Consider the following 21033-nt stretch of genomic DNA (forward strand, 5'->3'; position numbering starts at 1 on the left):
GTCCAGACACAGTGTCATGTGAAAATGTTCTAATATTTAAAACATTTATGGAGTTCGCTGGTGGGCTAGTGCTTAAGGATTCGGCATTGTCACTGCTGTGGCATGGGTTTGATTCCTGGCTTGGGAATTTCCGCAGGCCAAGGGCACGGCCAAACAAACAGAAAAACACTTGTTTTGGTCACACGGATTATGCCTACAAGCCAGACCTCCCCCTCAGGTTCTGGTTTGGGACTGCAGGCCATCGTCCATTGTGAGACAGCAACACTAAGGTTTAGAGTTAGAAAGGGCCTTGGTTATATGAAATGATAGATGTTCACTAAGCCTACTATAGTAATCATTATGTGCTGTATATTAAGTCAAATATTATATTGTATACCTTAAATTTATACAATTATACAATTATATATCAATAAAACTGGAAAAAAGAAAGGGCCTCAGTGATCATCTAGAACTTTCTGCAACAATGGAATTTTTTTTTTTTTTTGCTTTTTAGGGCTGCACTCTCAGCACATGGAGGTTCCCAGGCTAGAGGTCTAATCATAGCTACAGCTTCCAGCTTATGCCACAGCCACAGCAACGCCAGATCCGAGCCTCGTCTGCGACCTACACCACAGCTCACAGCAACGCCAGGTCCTTAACCCACTGAGTGAGGCCAGGGATGGAACCCACAACCTCTCGGTTCCTAGTCAGATTCGTTTCTGCTGTGCCGCAATGGGAACTCCGGAAATACTCTTTATTTGTGCTGTCCAATGCTGTCATGGCTTCCAAATACTTGAAATGTGGCTAGTGTGACCAAGGGACTAAATTTTTCTCTAGTTATTTAATTCAAAGAGGCTCACGTGGCCAGGGGCTACCCCATTGGATAGTGCAGATGGAGGGCATCTGGCAACATGGGGGCTTGGGGGTTGCCACAATGACAGGGGGCACTATTAGCATTTACTGGATAGAAAGAGACCCTACACTTTCTGCCATGTGCTGGTTATACACAGAGGAGACCTGCCCTCCTGTGGGGAGACCAAAGTCCAACCCCATCAACTGCTTAGGGGCCAGAGAGAGCCTCACGGGGGCCTAGCAGGCTGTGGGGGAAACCCAAGCCTGAAGCATTCCCAGTGTGGCTGGGGGAGGGCTGGTTTAGGAGCCAGCTCCTGGGCTTTGGTCCTGGCTTGAGGAAAAGGGGGGCTGCCTCGTTGAATCTCCCCCTTCCTGCAAGGGAAAAGAAGCCAGGGACAACTAGGACAGGGAGGGCCCGCTTGGTCCCTCTGCCCTTGGCAGACCAAGCCAAGGCCCCAGGCTTGCCCCTTTGGGATCTCCCGAGCTGCATGGCAGCGGTGGGGGGATGACCACCAGTGCTCAGATTGAGGGGGCCTCCCTCAGAGGAGGAAGACTCCGGTTACAGGCCTGGAGTTAGGACAAAGACAGCTCCAGCGGGGACTCCCTGGTGCCTCCCCATGGGTCCCAGAAACGGGAGATCCGCTGCCAAGCATGGAGTGGTTTTTCTGCTTACCCCACCCTGCTTCCTGAGCCAGGTCCAAAATTGATTAAAACTAAGTAAAAAGCGCTGCCCAGGGAATGACAAAATTGCGAAAATTCTCTTTTCTTCCCTCATTCTATTGTTCTATCTCCATCTGGTGCTCCAGAGATCAGCTAAAGTCACTGGTTACTGTGGAAACCGCCCCCCACTGTACCCCCTGCGCCCGCTACAGCCGCCTGCTTGCCCCCAGGCCTGAGGGCTCCCTGCTCAGCTTGTCCTACTCCAGCCCCCCAACCCCCATCCCCAGACACACCTGCCTACTCAGGGCCCCAGGACCCAAGGCCCCTTGTAGGAACAAGAGGAAGAAAAACTGTTTCCCAAACTTGCCTCAAACTCTGAGTTGGCCCCAACATCCAAGCAAAGTGAGCGGAGAAAGTGAAGAAGGGAAAGCACGCAGAGGCGGAAATGGGGTGAATGGGGAGGGCTCGTGGCTGTAGTCCCCAAGAGTGAGCAAGAGCAAGCGAATGCAGTCAGAGCTGCAGGGCGGATAGCAGGAGGGAGGGTGGGCAGGCAGGAGAGATGGAGCCCTGCTGCCGGGTGCCAGCCCAGAGCCAGGAGGGGAGGCCCGCCTGCTGTCCCTTCCTCTGGCACCCCCTCCTGCCCTCTGCCAGCAGGGCTCTCTCGGCCTCCCTGGCACAGAGCGGAGGGGGCTGGCTCCAGCCCCTGCTCGGAGCCATTGTTTTTCTTCTCAACACCCCCAAGTTCAAGTTCATCTGGGTGTTACATCATGTCTGGTTGCTCCTGGAAACCAGACGGGTCAGACGTGACTCTGGGGAAAGGGGGTGGGAAGCTGGAGGGGGTTGAAGTTCTCCTCCCCTCCCCTCCTTGCCACTAGGGAGCTCTGAAGTTTGAAGTTTGACAAAGTTTTTTGGCTTTTTTTGGGGGGGGGGGCGGAGGAAAAGGGAAAAAAACAAAACCTTAAACCGCACACACAAAACTTCCATCCACCAACTTTCTCTGGACTTGGGCCTCAGAGCAGAGAGGGAGCAGGAGCTGAAAGAGGTGGCCCCAGGGCTGAGGAAGCCTCCAAGGCCCTGGGCTCACAGGGCAGTGTTTTTGTAAAATGTGCAAAAGAAAAAGATATTTGCACGTTCCCCCTCTGTTCCCCAGAAGCCCCATACTGTAAAGGCTGCATCTGTCCTGCTCCGGAGGCCGGTCCTCCTTGTACCCTTAGGGCCTTGGGCTCTGCAGCTATTCCCAGCTTCTTCGGCTCAGGCACAGGGAAGAGAGGGCCTGCATGCAAGTGTGTGCAAAGATGCCTGTGCAAATCCAGGTCCAGAGGCCTCCAGAAGGAGAGCTGGGAGGCAGTGTTTCCTTGTGAGAACCAGGGGCAGATGGCAGCAGGACTGGGGGCTCCGGCAGCCTGGCCTCCCCTTTAACAAGATTCACGGGACTTGGGGGAGGTGCCTCCAGGGCAGCCTCCAGCCCTGCCTTACCCTCTGTGCCAGAGTCTCTGGGCACATGGTCCGCCAGGCCTCCTCTGTCCCTCCTCCACCGCTCGCCCAGCCCACCCAAAACCAAGGAAGAGGGGAGCCTCAGGGGCCAGGGCACCCAGCCGGAGCAGAAGGAAAGCAACAAGGCAGACTCTGTCATCCTCCTGATGGAGTCTCCAGCTTCCATCTTTGCTTCCACCAGGCCTGGCCCAGAGCGCCTCTAGCCTTGGGTCCTTGGCTGCCTTCCCCAGGGCCAAGGCTGTCAGAGCTAATTATCCAATTAGCTGATTAGCCAGGGGGCCTGGGGGCTGCCCGAGGAGGCAGGCTCAGCTGGGTGTGTAAAAGCCTGAGCCCTCCAGCCCTGCCTCAGCCTCTTCTCCCGGATTGGCCCCGAGGATCCGAACCGCTTCCCTAATGCCAAGATGCCCCCAGCCCTGCCTGCATCCACGTGGTGGGCAGGGCCTCCTACCTGAGACTGCTGTGGGATGTTCAGAAAGTTGCCGTCCCGGGGTCCGATGCTGACAAACCGGTTGGCAGAGGAGGCGCCTGTCGTTGCGAATGCTGTGGGGAGCAGGGGAGAGAGGGAGAGACCCCGTGAGGCCGTGGGGCCTGCCCAGGCACTGCCCTTTGGGGCTGCTGAGAGAGGGAGAGACTGGGTTAGACCATGCTGCCTGGGCTTAGGCTAACAGTGGGAAGGGTAGGCCAGGGGGCCCCCTCACCCTCTCACTAACCAGGAGCACACAGACCCCCCCAAGCCCTGGCACTCCATCGCAGCCAGGGATCCTCTTTCCTGCCCCTGGAGGCTTTAGCTGAGGTGCCTGTCTCCTGAATAGGCACCAGACAGGGCCAGGGATAGCCCTCCTCCAGGAGCACTTAAAGCACATACCCTTACTTTCCTCCTCACCCTCTTGGGTCTGGAGAAGAGGGGGCCCAGGAGGGCAGGAGCTCTGGCAGACTGGCCCCACACTGCTTGGGGAAGGCCATCTCAGCCAAGCCATCTCTGCAACTGGGGCAGCTCTTGGGTACCATACCACTTACCACCCTAGGCCCAAGGACTGGGCCAGTGGCTCGGGAAACTCAAAGGGTCCCAATGGAGGACTGAGCTGGGAAGGACAGGGTCAGAGAGGGGTCTGGGAGCTGGCCGCTGGCTCAGACCCCGGGGGGGCAAGTCCCAGGCCCAGCAGACATTCTCCTCTTTTGGATGAGCCAGGTCCTATGGTCCTGTGGTCCCCAAGGCCCGAGCTGGGCCAAGGCACAAGAGGAGGAGGAGGAGGCCAGAGGGCCTGGCAGAGGCCCAGGGCTTGGACACCAGGAGCAGCTGTTCTGGGGCCTGAGGGTGCAAATGGGCCAAACAGCCATGAGCTCTTGTTGGGCTGTCTGGCTGGAGCCCTGTGGGAGGGAACTGGCTTTGCACCCCCAGGAGGGAAGATGCCTCCAGAGAGAATGAGGAGTTTCACAAGCTAACTAGGATTCCCCCCAAAACCCTCCCTGCACCAGATACACCCCAGGGACCCCAAGCTCACCAGATTCTGTCCATAAGTGCTCCCAGGCACCCCACAGCTTGCCCCCCTCCCCCCGCCCCCCTCCAATGACCATGACCATGACTTCGTGTCTTATGGCAAATGCAGATGAGAAGATGGCATGAAGAGGATGGAGAGGGGAAAAGAACTCAAACCATGAAAAAGAAGGTGAGACAGAGAGCGCGAGACGGAGAAAAGTGGTGAGATGGGCCACCCCTTCCGCCGCTGTCCCGAAGTCCTGGCCCACAGCCTGCCAGCCCCCAGAGCGCCTGAGTGCTGCCCAGCCCCTGCCCACAGACCCAGAGACGGTACGCCACCCACCCTCCACCTCTCTTGTCCTTCATGCGTCGTCGGATCTAGCTTGGGCCTCTCAACTCAGATTTTTTTCTCTTCCCTTTGACAAAATTTGTCATTGGTTTAAAAAAAAAGAAAGAGAGAAAAAGAGATGAAGTAAGCCGAGGCCCAGAGCCCTCCCTTGTCCTTGGAACATCCAACCTGGGGAAGAAATTGAGGGAAGGGGAGGGATGGGAGGGGGAAAAAAAAAGAGGAACAACGAGAAACCAAATGTGAGACCGAAGGCTGAAGAGGAGGGGATCAGGGGCTGGCCTGCTGCACCTTTAGAGGCCTGAGGGCCCCAGAATGGAGGTGGGGGGGGGGCAAGGCAAAAAGGGGATGGTGGTGGCGTCGCCTTGTGGTCACATTTAATTTTCTTGGTGTGTGTGTGGGGGGGGCACAACGAAACAACAAAAAAATCAAAAAACGAAAAAACAAAAAATGAAAAAAAAACAGCAGTTAGGCATGAAGATGGCATGGCTGTGCCTCCCCACCCCCCTCCCCCCCTGGCCAGCACCCCTGGCCTGTGCACCCCACTGTGCTCCCTCTCCCGCCCCCCAGAGGGGCCTGGGCCAGGGGCCCCGGCTGGGAGCAGCGGGCGGACAGGGGGGCTTGTGGGGTGCTGGCTGGTACAACTAAGGCCCAGGAGGTTGGGGGGCTCAGCTCTGCTCTTGTCCGAGTGGGAGGCTCCATGGCACTCTGGGTTGGGGGACTTTGGCAGTGAGGGGGGGGGGCCTTTTCTTTTTGCAGTGGAGACTGTTTGGATGGGCTGGGGACGCTGGGCGTTGTGGTTTCGGTTTCATCGTCCACTTACAAGGTGATGGAGGAGTCAAGGCGGCGCCGTCTGGGGCAGTGCTGGTGGATTTGGAATCAGGCATAGGAAGGGGCACAGGTCTGGCCACTGGAGGCGGCGGTGGTAGCAAAAATGACCCCGGGACTTTGCCCTGGCCGCTACCGTTGGGCTGCGAACAACATAAATAGAGTGACGCATGAAGGCACATCACACACAGACACACGCTCCCCTGCGCGGCCACGCCAGCTCGCTCCTGAGAGCGGGCGCTCCCGGCGGCGGAAGATGCAGGATGAGGTTCTCTCCTCCAGAGCACAGGGTTGGTGGGGAGGGGTGAGGCCTCATTTGGTCTCTCAGGTGTTTCTCTCTTTTTTTTTTTTTTTTTTTTTGAGTCCTCTGTTGAAGTTGTCGGAGGGAAAAAGGGGGATGTCCGACGGGTGGTTTGTTATTTCTTAGGGAACGGGTTTTAGGTACCAAACTGTGCCACCTAGCCACACAAGCAGCTGCCCTCAGAACTCTCATGCTCTTGACAGCCTTCTATGGCAGGAAAGATGCACCAGTTTACCCCTTCTGTCCCCCTAAACACAACACGTGCCTGCCCTCTGTTGACCAGCTGACCCAGCCAAGGACCACAGGCCCACCAGCGTCTACCGCATGTCATGGCCTCAGGGGAACACCAGGGAGCACGCCCCAGGCTCTGGTAGCTGAGGACAGTGGGCTGTTGGCCCATCTACTACAGAACAGCCCAAGAAGAAAATCCATTTCTGGCAGCTCTGGTTCCCTCAAGGTTCTCTGAGTGTCTTTCCCTTAGAAGCTGGGGACGTCCAGTCACAAGCTCCACTACTGGTCCTTTACTCTCCCCTGTGCTTAAACTTGAGTTTCTTTCTCCAGGCCCCATGTATGGCCTTGTGTTCATCAGCCTTTGGACTTCAGGGGACATAGGTGCCACAAGGAGGGGCAGAGGTCCCTGGCCTCTTGCAGACATAGCTTCTCTGGAACTCTGGCCACATACCTCCTGCTGCTCTGGGCAGTGCCCTTGGTGACAACCTGCAGCCTGGATTCAAGGGGGCCAGGCCAGAGCTCTTCATCCTAAACTGACCCCTCTCCCATGGGTCAAACCTCTGTCCTCCCAGCCACCCAGATTCAAGACTCAGGGGTTCCTGTGCTCTTCCTTCTGTAGGTGGGCGAACCCTGGGGAGCCCACCCCCTAGATATCTCCAGTGAGGCCATCCTTCTATCCTTACTGGTTTCACCTGGAGTAGGACAATGAGCCTCCCAAGGGGCCTCCCCCCCATGCTAACAGTGTGCTCATCAGCTCAGCGCCCTTGGCACCTGGCTCTGTACTAGGCGCTTCACTCATGTGTCCAATCCTCCAACCACCCTATAAGGCAGCAGGTCTTGCTTAGGGGAAGTTCTGCCTCCTGGGGAGTACTGGCAACATTACAGGGGACATGCTGGCTAGCACAGCTTCGGGGTGGAGGCTGAAGATGATGCTCAACACCCTAGGGCAAACCCAGGACAAAGGTTCATTGGTCCAAATGTTAACAGGCCAAGGCTGAGAAACCTTGCTGCAAGGGGAAGCTCTGCTCTCCCCTTTCCACACCTAGGGAAGCTGAGGCTCTTCATAATTAAGTGATCCAGCCTAAGTCACCCAGCTGTAATTGGAAAGGCCTGACATTCACAGCCATGTCTGTCTGACTCTAAGGTTCCTATGGATTCTTTCCAGTAGGGTCATCAACCTTCTTCCAAAATCCAAAGGAATTTAGACTTCTCTGGGCCTCCGAAACCTTCCACAGCTACAACTACATCTGACATAAAACATAAGCTCCCCAGTTGGGCATTCAAGGTCCCCCGAGATACAGCCCAGATGAGGTCTTTCATGCCGCTATACTCCCTCCCCTGCCAAGTACTTCCTATTGCAAACCTATTGGGGTTTCCAGAACACAGCCTAAGCAGTCGCGGCTGCTAACTGTAGAACACTTTGTTCTAGAAAACCCTTCCCCACAGCCTTCAAGGGCTGCTCAGGAAATACTGCCCCCAGTGGGGGACCAACCAGATTCCCTGAATCACCATCCTTCTTTGTCTTATTCTTCCAGGATACTCTTTTTTTTTTTTTTTTTTCTCTTTCTTTTTAGAGCCGTACCCACAGAATATGGAGGTTCCTAGGTTAGGGGGTTGAACTGAAGCTGTAGCTGCCGGCCATAGCAACGGGGGATCTGAGCCACATCTGCGACCTACACCACAGCTCATGGCAACGCCAGATCTTTAACCCACTGAGGAGGCCAGGGATCAAACCCACAACCTTATGGTTCCTAGTCGAATTCGTTTCCACTGCGCCACAACAGGAACTCCACTAGCCGGGTTCTTAACCCATGGAGCCATAGTGGGAATTCCCTTCCAGGATACCTTTGACCTCCACTGGAGCCTCGGAAGCAGGCTACCTCCCAGGATCCCCAACAAGCAGGAATGTCACCTCTGTGTGGCCCAAGCATACAGCATTCAAGTTCCACTGACTGAGTTGAATCAACTAGTCCATCCTGCTGCACTTTAAATCATAGAAACCCCTGGCTGACCCGTGCAGGCCATACCCTTCAAACTCTGGCTGTTCCACCCACCATCCTTCACTTCTAATGACCAGCCACCTAGGTCTGACATTGTCCCTCCAAATGCTTCCCTCAACTTGATCTTTCCTGTCCACTCAGAGCTCAGAGGCTCCTGACAAAAGCAAGCAGTGGCAGCTGCTGCTAGTGCTTGTTAGTCGTGGGCTGAAGACCCTTTAAGGCTGGTGTCATTTTGGAAATGGACTCTTAGTTCCAAGCAACAGCAAAGGCCAGAAGACAAGATTTCCAGCTTTTCAGGGTGATGCTGACATACAAGTGGCAACTGCCTTCCCTCATTTCCACAGCCTATCTGGTTCCTATCTTGTTCTTCTATAAGTGCAGGAAATGGAACGATCCCAACAGATCACAGCCTCAATCTTTCTGTCCAGGCCATCCTGAACTTGGGCTCCAGGGGGGTTGAGACACAGGGGCTTTCCAGGCAGCCCCCGCTCTCATCAGGTGGCCTCTGCTTCCTTCTAGTCCTCAGAGTCCATCTCCCCACTGGAGGATCTAAATTGCTAATCCTACTCAATAAAGCAAATACCAGTCCAATATGGACATTGAAACCTGAAGATTTACAACATTCAGTTTCTAGAAGCAACTTCCAACTAGGCTAAGATGTCTCAGCTCTGGTTGGAGGACAAGTTGAGGTTTTAAAAATCTCTAAGTCATGTGATTTTGCAGGGCCTTAAGATCTTATGAGTTATGAGCTATAAGGAACTAGAGACTGGGATAGCTCCTCACTTCCTTTTTTTTTTTTTTTTTTGGTCTTTTTTGGGCCACACCTGCAGCATATGGAAGTTCCCAGGCTAGGGGTCCAATTGGAGCTGTAGCCACTGACCTACGCCAGAGCCACAGCAACGTGGGATCCGAGCTGCGTCTGCGACCTACACCACATCCAGCAACGCTGGATCCTTAACACACTGAGCAAGGCCAGGGATCAAACCCACATCCTCATGGATGCTAGTCGGATTCATTAACCGCTGAGCCATGACAGAAACTCCGGATAGCTCTCGTTTTCACCTGACAGATGAAGATGTAGGTCTGGCCATTCTGGCATTAGTGGCTGACGCTGAGCTAGAACCAGACTTTCTGCCTCCCAGAGTCATACTCTCCCATCAGACCTGCGACTTCTCCTTCACGCTCACTTGTCAGTCCCTTCTCTGTGCCAGAAATACAGCTAACAAGGCATCCTCTTTCTACTCTTTACATGTCCTCTGAGTGGTGTCTCCCTTTGGCCTTGGTTTTCTCAATCAGGGCCTTATGCTGGGATCTAAGGACAAGCCATAGAAGCTTATGATTCTGTATGCATGTATTTCTCTGCAAAGATGATCGATAACTTCAGATTTTCAAGGAGGTTAGGAATTTACTCCTGTGGTCTCTATCAGTGGTTCTCAAAGTGCATCCCCTGACTAGAAGACACAGCATCACTGGGGAACTTGGGGAGAAATGCAGATTTTCAGCCCCACACCAAACCAGCTGAATCAGAATCAGGTGAGGCCTAGCCACCTGTGTGTTAGTAAGGCCTCCAGGTGACTCTGATACATGCTAAGACTGAGAACTACTGCTCTGGAGGTGGCCATGGAGCAAGCACAGCCTGGTCCTACCAGGTCAGCTGCAAAGCCCAGGGCCTCTGGCTCTCTCCTCCTCTACAGCGTCGTATCATCTCTAGCCCCCTCTCAGATGCTGTACCCCAGGGAGCAGGCTCACTGCAGAATTCCACCCACCCCCCCAACTCTTGGGCACAACAGGCAAGAGAAAAACTGCAGAGACTGCTCTCTAGCTGAACTTGACTCTCTGTTTAACCAGAGGGGCTGTTTGCTCCCCTGTCAGTAGCATTTTGTCCATGGTCTACTCGGAGCAAGCACCTGCCTTGAGAAGAGAACTTTCCAGGCCAAGTGAGCCCTTGATCTTGACTGATCAAGTCAAGGGAGAGGCTCAGGACCTGGTCACCAGGATGCCCAGGGATGGACTGAGCCACACTCTTGAGGGTCCTATAGGTTAGCTTAGGTTTTTCTGGCTAAGTCAGTCCCCCAGGTCGGTCTCATTCTGATTTCAAATCCCAGCTGCCTCTGTAGGTGCAAAGCAGGCACAGCAGGGTTCCTGGCCTCTCGGATCCATATTCCAGACTCCAGGCGCCTTGGGGGCTGGGACACAGGCTGGCAGCTCCCGTAGACTCTGCCAGCATCTCTGAAGGAAGTGCAGTAGCTGTCGGGAGTCATGTCCACTTTTCCCTCCATGCCCCTAAAAGTGGACAGAGCTTGTCCAGCAAGGCGGGCAAGGCTCTGAGTACACTAAGGAGCCGCAGAGCCAGTAAGAAAAACCGGCGCAGAGCAGAGGGGGAAAGGAGATGAGAAAAGTGGAAGAGGGAAGAAGAGCAGGAGGGAGGGAAGAAGACTGGCTTCCGTCCTGGACAGTGGAATAAGGAGGCTGAGCCATGGCCCTGCCCCAAATCAATATACCAGCACTGCACAGGGCACCCCGGGGCAGCACCAGGCGGAGCAGCCGAGGGCCTCCTGCCACTCTTCCTGGGCTGCCACTGGTAGGGGCTTCTAAGTATCTTTCTCTACAGTGGCACTTTGCATGTCCTTCCCACCTGATCTCTTGCAGTGGGCTCCCAGGCTGGACTGGTGGCAGGGGGAAGGAGCTGGGTCTTCTGATAGCACACCATGCTGCTGGGGGGAGGGGTGGTCCAGAGCGTTCCCAGAGGTCTAGAGACCACTATGCCCCAACCTCGAATGGCCTCCCAGGAACTAAACAAGGACCACTCTCCCACTGAAGGGTCACCTCTGGCCCACCCAATGGTGGGAGAATTCCTTTGCTGCATGGCCCTGTGTTTCTGCTCATCAGTGACCAGGCCTAGGGCCTGCTGATGAAGAAAGGCAGAGAGGCCACAGAGCTCCATGGGGACCCAGTCTCTTTCCCAGGCTGAGGAGCAGGAAGACTTCGCTCCAGAACTGGACTGACCTGAGAACCCCTTGTTAAAGAGTCCTGCTAACAGGAGTCTCATGACAGATCCTGTGGAAGGGGGCCTTCCCTCCACCAAGGGCTTTTCACTGGAGGATGATGATGACGCCTCAGCACACACTGAAATCTGGAGACACTCATAATCAACACAACTGGGGAGCAGGGAGTGTTGCTGACATCGAGTGGGTGCAGGCCAGGGATGCCGCTCAACACCCCACAGTGCACAGGACGTCCCCACACAACAGAGAATGAACAGCCCCGATGTCAAGAGCGGGAAACCTTGGCTTAGAACCTACCAAATCCTTGCAGCCTTGAGGTTTAAGAGGGGACTTAGGAGCTACAGAGCTTGGGTCTGGGTGCATTCCTGTTGAGGAAGAGACCACAAGAAGAGCAAGGAGCCCAAGCAAGGTGGGCCCAGCCTGCCCCCACCTCGCTGGATCGTGATGCACGGGTCCCAGCCTGATACAAAGACCCTTACTCCCAGACCCAGAAGATCGAGGTATTCGGCGCTACCGGCTCTCTGCTGCTCCAGCCCTGGGTGGGCGCCTGGCTTTTGGGCCCTCTACCTGTGAGCCCTGAGACAGACAGACAGACGCAAAGATGAGCAGTAGAGGGGCTCCTGGGGTCCTCTGGACTCACCTGTCCGGTGGCCTGGCCCGAGCCATCCGAGCACACAAACTGCACAAACTCCTTCAGCGAGTCCTGCCCGTGGTGGTGGTGGTAGCGGATGGTCGGGTGCGTGAAGTACGGGCTCGACTGCTGGATGATGGATGTGGAGGGGAAGTGCAGCGCGGACGCTGTGGCCCGAGGGCTCCCTGCATGCACGTGGCAGGAAGAAAAAGGCACCATTAGGGCCTAGGAAACAGCGGGGGGCTGAAGACATGGAAAACTGCTGCTCAGAGCGCTGAGGATCCAGAGGATGAGGCAGAAGCAGGGCAGGGACCGGGTGAGGAAAGTGAGGCACTCGCCTCTAGCGTGAACGTTCGGCTGGCGCCAAAAAACAGTAACATCAAGGTAAATAACATTTTAATGCAATATTTAAAAAAGTCAAATTGGGAAACAGGGGCCCACAGACCAGCTGCTTATCCTTGTAAACAAAGTTTGATTGGAACGAGGGCCAGAGTTAGGGTGAGATGAATGAGGCAGGGTCATGCAAGTACAGTCCTGTCTTTTATTTGTTAAAATATTGATATTTGCTCATTGTATATATATTTGGGCCGTGCCTGTGGCATGCGGAAGTTCTCCGGCCAGGGACTGCACCCATGCCATAGCAGCAACCCAAGCCACGGCAGTGACAATACTTCACTGTGTATTTTTTCCAATAGGATTTTTTGTTTGTTTGTTTGTTTTGGCCTTGGCATGCAGTCACTTGATGTGGGAATCTCAATTCCCAGACCAGGGACTGAACCTGGGCTGCAGCGGTGAAAGCATCAAATCCCAGCCACTAGACCACCAGGGAGCTCCCACAACAGTTTTAGTTTTTAGAAATATTGCATTAAATATCACTTATCTTGATGACTGAGGTTTTTGGTGCCCCCTGACATTTTGAGCCGAGGTGAGTGAGGCACTCTGGTCCAAGGCCTGGGTGGGAGCCTTGATGAGGAATGAGAGGAGGCAGACAGTTTGGTGGGCTCTGGATAAACACAAAGCCCTGGAGTTCCCGTTGTGGTGCAGCAGAAATGAATCCGACTACAAACCATGAGGTTGTGTGTTCAATCCCTGGCCTTGCTCAGTGGGTTAAGGATCTGGCGTTGCCGTGAGCTGTCGGTGTAGGTCGCAGACACAGCTCGGATCTGGCATTGCTGTGGCTGTGGTACAGGCTGGCAGCTGTAGCTCCGATTCAACCTCTAGCCTGGGAACCTCCACATGCTGCGGGTACAGCCCCCCCCCTCCAAAAAAAACCAAAAACACCCCCCCCCCCACAGCCTTGTGCCGGGGCAGGATGGGCCTCTGCAGCGCACACGCATGTCTCCCATGTGCACGTGGGTGTGCACCTGGCTGCTGCTGCCTAGGCCACATTCTTATGCGCTCAGCTCCATCACTTGTACACACGTTCTCGAACGTATGACTCCCACCCCGGAGCAGGCCCCAGCTCTCCCCCCCGCCAAGTCCTCCCCATCCTGTCTGTTTCTAATCAGCTCACTCTTGCTCTCAGTTTCATTAGGAGGCTGAAGGAACTTGGCTTCTCTCTGGAGTTCATAAAAGCTGAGTGGAGCAGGGCCTGCTGCCCTCCCGCTGCCTGTGCAGAGGGCCTGGGCTCCCTGCCCCCACCTTGCGGCCGCCACGCCCTGCCCCGCTGCTGCCGGCTGCCTCTGGGCTCCCAGCCAGGAGGCCCTGAGGAAGAAGCCAGGAGGGTAAACCTCACTGTTCTCCGTGTCCTATAGAAGGGCCTAGGAGACAGCGGGTGGACACAGGGCAGTGTTCAGAAAAAGTCCAGGCCTCCTTCTGCCAGATGGGTGCCAAAAGAGGGAAGCGGCAAGTGAGCCAGCAGCAGGCCGAGAACCCAGCTCCCATTGCTTCCTGCCTGAGTCCAGCCTCTCAGAACATGGCAGTGTCCTCCCCTCAAGCACTCTCTCTGCGAGACTGAAGCAAGAGAGCCCCTAAAGCTGTGGGATCGGCTTCTTCCCCTGGAAAGCGGCCCAGCTGCCACCTTCCCCTTGGCTTAGCCCTTCACTTCTGGAAAAGAGCAGAGAGGCCTAGAGAAGGGAGCCTGGGCTCCTACTAGGACTCCTCTCAATCTGTGCCCCACACCAACCTGGGCTGATGCTGGGAAAACACCAGAACTGACCCTGGGCTCTGTCAGGAGCTGAGAGAGAAGAGCTGAAAAGAGGGCAGAGTGAGAAGGCTGTGCTTTCCTATTCACAGCCAGCAGAGTGGGGGAAAGGAGAACGGGGGCCTCTGCCACACAGCACACGTGTGTGCACACATCCACACTCACACACAGGTGCACACATGCATCCAATGCATGCACACAGCACCCATGCACGCACATAAGTGAACACGCATACTCATGTGCACACACTGCACACAAGCGAGCACGCATGCACCCATGCACAGGGGGTGTGAGAGGCAAGTGAGAGAGTGCTCGGGAACAAGATGAGGTGGCCCAAAAGGCCGGCCTGATTCTGGAGGAGGTGCTGCTGTGGAGGGAGGGCCCGTTCCCATGCCCACCCAATGTCATACCATGGCCCATTCAGAGAGCTTGGGGCTGTCACTCAGGGTCAGCCCTAGCCCCTTGGCCTGGCCAGCTGCCCCTCAGGGCACCTCCACCACCCCCACTGCCCCCCTCCGGGCCCTCCATTTCTCACCTGGTCTGACTCCAGCAAGCACAGGCAGCGGGTGGTGAGTGAAAGCCATGCGCGGGGAGCTGCCCTGAGAGGAGAGGGCACTGCAGAAGTCCAGCTTTCCTGACTTCTTTAGAGAAGCCGGGCCTGGGGGGAGGAATCAGCAACACAGGGCAGGTTTAGCTGGGCTGGGGAGGGAGCAGGGGAAGGCGGGAAGCAGCAGCTCATTCCTTCTCTTCTCAGGCCCCCTCCCAGCTGCCCCTTCCCCCACCAGGCCCCCTTCTGCATCCTTTGCCAGTTTATGGCTCTGTTTCTCAGGCCCTGAGTGCAGACCATCCATCTGGCGTGGGTGCTGCTGACAGGAGAGGAAAATAAGGCCCTTCGGTGCACTGAACAGGGAGTGAGGAAGGGGGCCCATCTTGCCCCCCAGCAAGCAGATAAGGAGCTCAAGGAGCATAGAATGAAAAGCAGGGATGCAGGGTCACAGGGCAGGGAAGGTGTGCAGGGGGAGCCACGGAGAGCCAGCTTCAGAGTGCAGGGGGTGGGGGGCCCTCACTCTGAAGAGGGACAGGCTGAGGTCTGCTCCTCAGGGCCCTGGGCTATGAGAGATTTTTTTGGTTCGTTCTGTTTTGTTTGCCATTTCTAGGGCTGCTTCTGTGGCATATGGAGGTTCCCAGGCTAGGGGTCTAATCGGAGTGCTGTAGCCACTGGCCTACACCACAGCCACAGCAACGCAGGATCCGAGCCGCGTCTGCGACCTACACCACAGCTCATGGCAACGCCGGATCCTTAACCCACTAAGAAAGGCCAGGGATCGAACCCGCAACCTCATGGTTCCTAGTCGGATTCGTTAACCACTGCACCATGACGGGAACTCCCCTATGGGAGGTTTTGATGGGAAGAAACCAGGGCTCCTTATGGGAAGGGAAAGCACAGGTCCCTGGGAGGGACCACAGTGGAGATACAACATCTGACAAGAGAGCAGGGAGGAGGCTGGGGCAGAGCTAGACAGGAAAGGATGCCCTCAGCCAGGGGACCCAGAGGCTGGACTGTCACAGGATGGGTCATTGCTCTGTTCCCAGAGATGGGTGGCATTCAGCAGGAGACAGGGACACAGAAAACACCCCATTTAACCTCTGCTTCTAGGAGCCTGGTGTTGCCAACCAAGGTCATCTCTGTGCCTAGTGAGCATCTAAGATGCTATGACAAAGCAGGGCCCCCAGGCCAAGTCCCCTAGGGAAGCTTGTCTCCTGTCCTGGGCTGAGCCTTGAGGCTGTGCCCAGGTTAGGGAGGAATAAGGTGGAGTCGGGGGTGGGGGGGGGCGCACAGATCTCCAGAGCTGCCACCTTTGGGACACAAAGTGAATTGGTTTGGGTGGGTGGGGAGCTGCAGAACAGAGAAATAAGAGCTGTCTTAACCACAGAGGGAAGAGGTGGGGGAAGGGCGAACTCCCAGCAGCCAGCAGAGGTGTTATCTGGTGGCAGCTGTGTGCCACCTGATAGCTGGCACGATGGGGGGGGGCAGAGCACCCCCACCAGCTGTGCACAGCTGTCCCCACGGCCACACAGCGCCTCCCCAGCTGTTCCCAGTCCTGCAGCTGGGCTGCTTAATTGGTGATTTGTCCCAGAACAGGGAAACAACACAGGGTTGGTGGGAGGAGGGGGTGAGTGTGGAGGGAGAGAGGGGAAAGCGAGCGGGCTGGGGGTGCTGCGGGAGGATGTTGGGGGCTGTATGCGAGGCAGGATTGTTGGAAGGAGCAGAGATGGCGGGCTCAACAGCAGACAGCCAAGAAAGGAGAGAGCGGGAACTGAGGTGGGGAGGGCTCCTCAGGAACCAGGTCTGGGCAGAGGGACCTGGGGGCCTGTGCCCTAGGAGCCAGCTGTGGCACATGAGTCCTGGAGGGAACACTTAACTGACGCCCTAGCTGGAGAGTGTTCAGGGCCTTCTCAGCCCCTTCCCCCTGAGTTTCCAGAGGTTCCCCCAGGGGAACATCTGGGCTGGGCTGACCCAGGTCCTCAGTGGTCATGAGGACACTGAGAGGGGCACCCAGAGCCGGGAGTGTTGTCCGGCAGAGGTGAGCCTTGCTGGTAGTCTAGCTCTCTCCCTCAGCCCGAGGCCTGGAGGTGAGCCTCTTCTCTTCCTCCCAGGTTGCTGAGAGCAGAAGCCCAAGGCGGCATCTGGGGCAGCAGGAGAGCACAAGCACCTCCCTGCCCTTTAGTTTTGCTTCTCTCCTAGCCCCGGCCCCTGCCCATCCCCTTGGCCCTTCCTGGCAGGGGAACATCTGAAAAACACCAAGCAAAGCACCATCTGGTAGACCCTCCTCTTCCTGCATCAGAGAGCAAAGCCCCTGTCCCCAGACCTGACCAGAGCCGACACACCCCACATGCATCCTGGCCCAAGACACCCATACTTGGAGGACACACACAGGCTGCAGTGTGTCAGGCAGAAACATCCTGCAGGCAGCCTCCTTATACACACCTGTACACCACACATACCCACACCTGCACACACCCCTCCCTCTCTTCCGAAACCTGAGCTCTCCAGGTGTGCCCAGGAGGGGAAAGAGGTGGATTCACCAGGAAGAGAGTGATTAGAGAGAACTGAGAGGCTTGAAAACAATTCTGCTCACTCTTTACTAGGTTCTGCTCCTCTCTGTGAAGCTGGGCCTTTTAGACCAGTGGTTCTCAAATCTGGAAGATTCCATCTCCTCCAGGGGACATACAGCAATGTCCAGAGAGATGCTTTCAGTCATCACACCTGGTCAGGAGGTTTGCTACTGGCATCTAGTGGGTGGAGGCCAGGGCTGCTGCTCAGCACCCTGCAGTGCACATAATGGCCCTGCTACAGAGAGTACAGTGGCCCCAAATGTCAATAGTGCCTAGTCTGAGACACTGCTTTAAACCATGAAGATTGTCGGGCTGGGGCAACCTCTCTAAAGAAATACCCAGAGAAGGAGGCCGAGGAGGCTCTGAAGAGGAGGCCATGGCCCCACTGCAGGGCACCAAAGGCTCAGTGCCAGGGCCTCTGCTTTCCTTCTGCCATGCCTGTGGGCTCTGCTGCCCACTCACTGACAACCCAACTGCTTGCCTCTGCTCTCCTGGTCTGCCCTCAGCTGGAAGATCAAGAAGTGAGAAGACAGGCAGTGCCACCAACAGCAGTAGAAACCAGTGGGAGGCTTGCCAGGTAAACTGAGGGGGAAGAAGAGGCTCCACGCTGCCCTTGCTCCGGGTTGGGCCTTGTGACGCCCATACCTGCATCCACATCGTTGGGCCACCCGCTGGACTGGCTGCTGCCAGCTGCTGGGGAGCGGCCTGTGCCAGGATAGAAGACGTCGTCGACAGGGCTTTCCATCTCGCTGTCATCGATGGACTTGGGGCGCTTGGTGGTGCTGGGGAAGGAGGAAAGGGATCAGGCGGGCCAAAGGTGAGCCAAGGTAGTGGTATTCAGGCTGAGGAAGCCTGCACTGATGGCCCTCTGTGTGGGGAGCGGGTACTTCGGGGCACTCGCCGTGTACCCATCCCCACCCCTTGAGATCAGACCTAGAGCCCCTGGGGCCAGCCCACCCACTCCTCCTCCTCGAGCCTCTTCTCAGTCCATGACACCATCCATCATCTACAGAGCTGCTCAAGTTAAAGAAGTGGGCAAAACCCTCAACTGCTTCCTCAGCCCCACTCCCATTTCCCAACAGCTCCCACAGGCAGGGCGAGGCAAGTGAGGCACTGGCCAGGGACCAAAATGCCAGGGGGTGACACAAAACTCAGTCATCAAGATATTATTTTAGTTTGTATTAAGAAATGATTAAAATGAAAATTTCATAACATTTGAATGCAATATTCAAACATATCAAAATGAATGCCTAAACCTCCTTATGAACTAAAATGTCCAAGTTCTTTTGAAAAAAGGGACAGGATCCCAACTTGCCCTCACGACTGGCCCCAACCAGGGCCTACTGTATCTACCTCCCCGGCTTCTCTCAACTCCACCCCTCCCTCTCATGCCAATCTCCCACTTGACTCAAGCCCTCCTCTCCTCCAGCCTTGCGGGACAGCCGCTAAACTGGCTGTCTGTCCTGCCCATACACACTGCTTCTAGAAATACTTTCTGGAACACATATTCCAGCATCTTCTACCTCAAATCCTGCAGTGAATTTTAAGTCTATAAACACCTTCCTCTGGCCTCCAAAGCCCTCTGTGGGGGTAGTCCTGCCACCCCATCCAGCCTTGGCCAGGATAGAGGCTTCTCTCTCTACCTGGAACATCCACCCACGCCTGTACCAGCACCCTGTGCATCTGTGCTCAAACGTCACATCCTCTAGAGAGACACCTTCCTGGATCCCCACAGGAAGTACCTTCTAGGCAGAGCCATGCCTTGTTTAGAATGTGTGCCCTCAGGGCCAAGTGCCTGCCATAGCACAAGCCGGGAAGCCAGGTGCATGTTGGGGGGATCACAGTGGATCCCAGCTCTGAAGCCAGTGCCCACAACAAAGGGTGACTTTCTGAAGCACCCAGGCCACAGTGTACAACTGCCGAAGCACCTGAGAGGGCCTGGGGGGCTCGGGGACCGTGGCGGTGTGGGGCTCACCTGGTGGAAGGAGGGGAGGTGATGGACCGCCGCCCCAGGGTCACCTGGTTTATGTTGTAGTAGCTGGGACTCTCCAGGTCTGCCAGCGAGAAGTTGGGCCCTGATGCTGTCGCAACAGGAGCTGGGAAGAAGGGAGACTGTGATGAGGTTTGGAAACTGTGGGAGGCCCAATAGGGCCTGTTTTGTTGCCATAAGCGGCTCCCCAGAAGCTTTGGGATGAGTTCACTGTGAAGGCTGCTGAGGAAACCTCCTCTTGGCTGGAGGTTGCTGGGAAGAACCACTGGTTTTGATTTTTTTCCTCCAAAGCAGTGGCGGTTAGAAGTGGGGCTCTCTGAATGCCCCCTTTCCACCTAGCCCCGGTGCCAATGAGGCACAGGGTGTCCCAGGAAGCCTGCCTGCTCCCTCCCCAACCAAGACCCCATCAGTGGGGGGGCGGGTGCAGGCTATGTGGGGTCCAAGTCCCACCTCCTCACCCCCTCACCCCCATCCCTGCTGACTCAGCCCTGGCCCAGAAGGAAAGGACTCACTCTGTGATACTCTCACCAGCTCCGTCACATTCCAGACCCCGGAAGTCACAAAACAGTCCTGGAAACTTAAGTGCCCTGAGGAGGCAAAAGGGCAAGTGAGTGAGTCCAGGAGGGGCTGTCTGCCTATTTCCCCAAAGCTCTCCCCACCCTCACTTGCTCCATCTCATGCCCCATGTCCCAGCCCCAGCTGGCCCTCAAGGGTCCTGGGATGTCCGTGGAAGTGGGGATGTGCTCTAGGTGGGTGCCCTCCCCTCAGGAGAGCAGCCCAAGATCAGTCAAGGGATAGCAGAATGGAGGGGAGTGGCAGGGGCAGGTGGGCCAGGGCAGGGGAGAGCAGAGAAAGGTGTGGGGAAGATGTGGTGGGCCCGCAAGCCGGGGAGGCCGGGTAAAGGCAGGAAGGCAGGGGGCACTGACCGTTGGGCAGTGGTTTGATGTCCGCATCTCCTTGCTGGTTTGAACTATCTGATTGTCCGGATTCTGCAGGAGACACAAAGTGGGGGGGGAATGGGTCAAGACCAAAGTGCCCCACAAACACCAGGCAAGCAGCTGCCCTTCCAGCCCTGTAAACACTTTCACTCCCTCTCAACTCCCTGAGCAGCCCAGGGAGACCAGAGAGATTGAGGGGAAAGGAACTACTGCTACTTCGGTGGGGCTATCCTGGAGACGGCAGGGTGTTTGGCAGCATCTCTAGCCTCCACCCACTAGATGCCAGTAGTATCCCAGTTGTGACAACCCCCCCCCCCCCAAAAAAAAAACCCCGTCTCCGTCTCCAAACACTGCCTAATGTGCCCTGGAGGCAAGTTGCCCACGGGTGAGCAGCACTGGCCGAGAGTCAGGGCACGGAGGCACCCAGGCGAGAAGCTTTGCACAGCTGGGACAGACCCCAGGGTCCCCCATTCTCTACTGGGCTCAAGTTCCAGAGAAGCAGCCCCTTCCTTCCCTCACTCCGTTAATTAGAGCCATTCCTATCTGCCTGCGCCACCCCCACCTCACCTTTATGCTTACAGGCAGTGCCTGGCAACACAGAGGGGGGAGGTTTGCCCTGACGCTGTCGCCCGCTCTGTGCCAGCCTGTCTGGGCTGTCTCATGCCCCAGTGCCACAGCTGCTCAGAGGGAGCCCCAAGACAAGGGCCCATTGTGCGGTGGGAGCTCACAGAGGGCTGGGGGCAGGGTGGAGTGTGCGTGTGAATATTTTGCTGAGCTTGGGAAAGCCCCCCGCCCCTGCCCCCCAGGTCCTCAAAGCTTTGTGTGCCGGGGCACAACAGGGACCTCCAGGATGCCTGCCTGGGCACGACAGCTGGCGAGAGGGTGGCGGAGGGGGGCCAGGGCAGGTTGTAGGGCAGCAGAAAGGCAGGCATCTGGTAAAGGATCAGTGGCTCACAGGGGGACCACATGGGGTGGCCTCGGAAGACTGGGCTCTGGTATTGGCCAGCGCTTTGCTCAACTTTTTGGAGTGACCCTGCCTAC

The 21033-nt window shown here is 56.3% G+C and overlaps 1 protein-coding gene and 1 long non-coding RNA gene across 8 annotated transcripts in view; one reads left to right on the plus strand and one right to left on the minus strand.

Moving 5' to 3' along the window:
- NFIX (nuclear factor I X) overlaps nucleotides 1-21033 on the minus strand; it is a 102491-nt gene that overhangs the window by 5455 nt on the left and 76003 nt on the right. For 4 of the 7 annotated variants that reach the window (XM_047776891.1, XM_047776896.1, XM_047776892.1 and 1 more), the window contains exons 3-10: nucleotides 19981-20043; nucleotides 19567-19641; nucleotides 19040-19160; nucleotides 17710-17846; nucleotides 14483-14605; nucleotides 11814-11989; nucleotides 5632-5779; nucleotides 3434-3525 (exon numbers count right to left, since the gene is read on the minus strand). In XM_047776891.1, coding sequence (XP_047632847.1) covers nucleotides 3434-3525; nucleotides 5632-5779; nucleotides 11814-11989; nucleotides 14483-14605; nucleotides 17710-17846; nucleotides 19040-19160; nucleotides 19567-19641; nucleotides 19981-20043 — 935 coding nt within the window. The remainder of the gene's footprint in view (nucleotides 1-3433; nucleotides 3526-5631; nucleotides 5780-11813; nucleotides 11990-14482; nucleotides 14606-17709; nucleotides 17847-19039; nucleotides 19161-19566; nucleotides 19642-19980; nucleotides 20044-21033) is intronic. The other 3 variants (XM_047776893.1, XM_047776894.1, XM_047776895.1) reach the window with 3 other exon arrangements.
- On the plus strand, nucleotides 11986-18278 carry LOC125125617 (uncharacterized). Its single transcript, XR_007134447.1, has 2 exons — nucleotides 11986-12188; nucleotides 17098-18278. It is a non-coding gene; the product is annotated as an uncharacterized LOC125125617 (long non-coding RNA).

Source organism: Phacochoerus africanus, chromosome 4, assembly GCF_016906955.1.
Source record: "Phacochoerus africanus isolate WHEZ1 chromosome 4, ROS_Pafr_v1, whole genome shotgun sequence".
Classification (NCBI taxonomy): domain Eukaryota; kingdom Metazoa; phylum Chordata; class Mammalia; order Artiodactyla; family Suidae; genus Phacochoerus; species Phacochoerus africanus.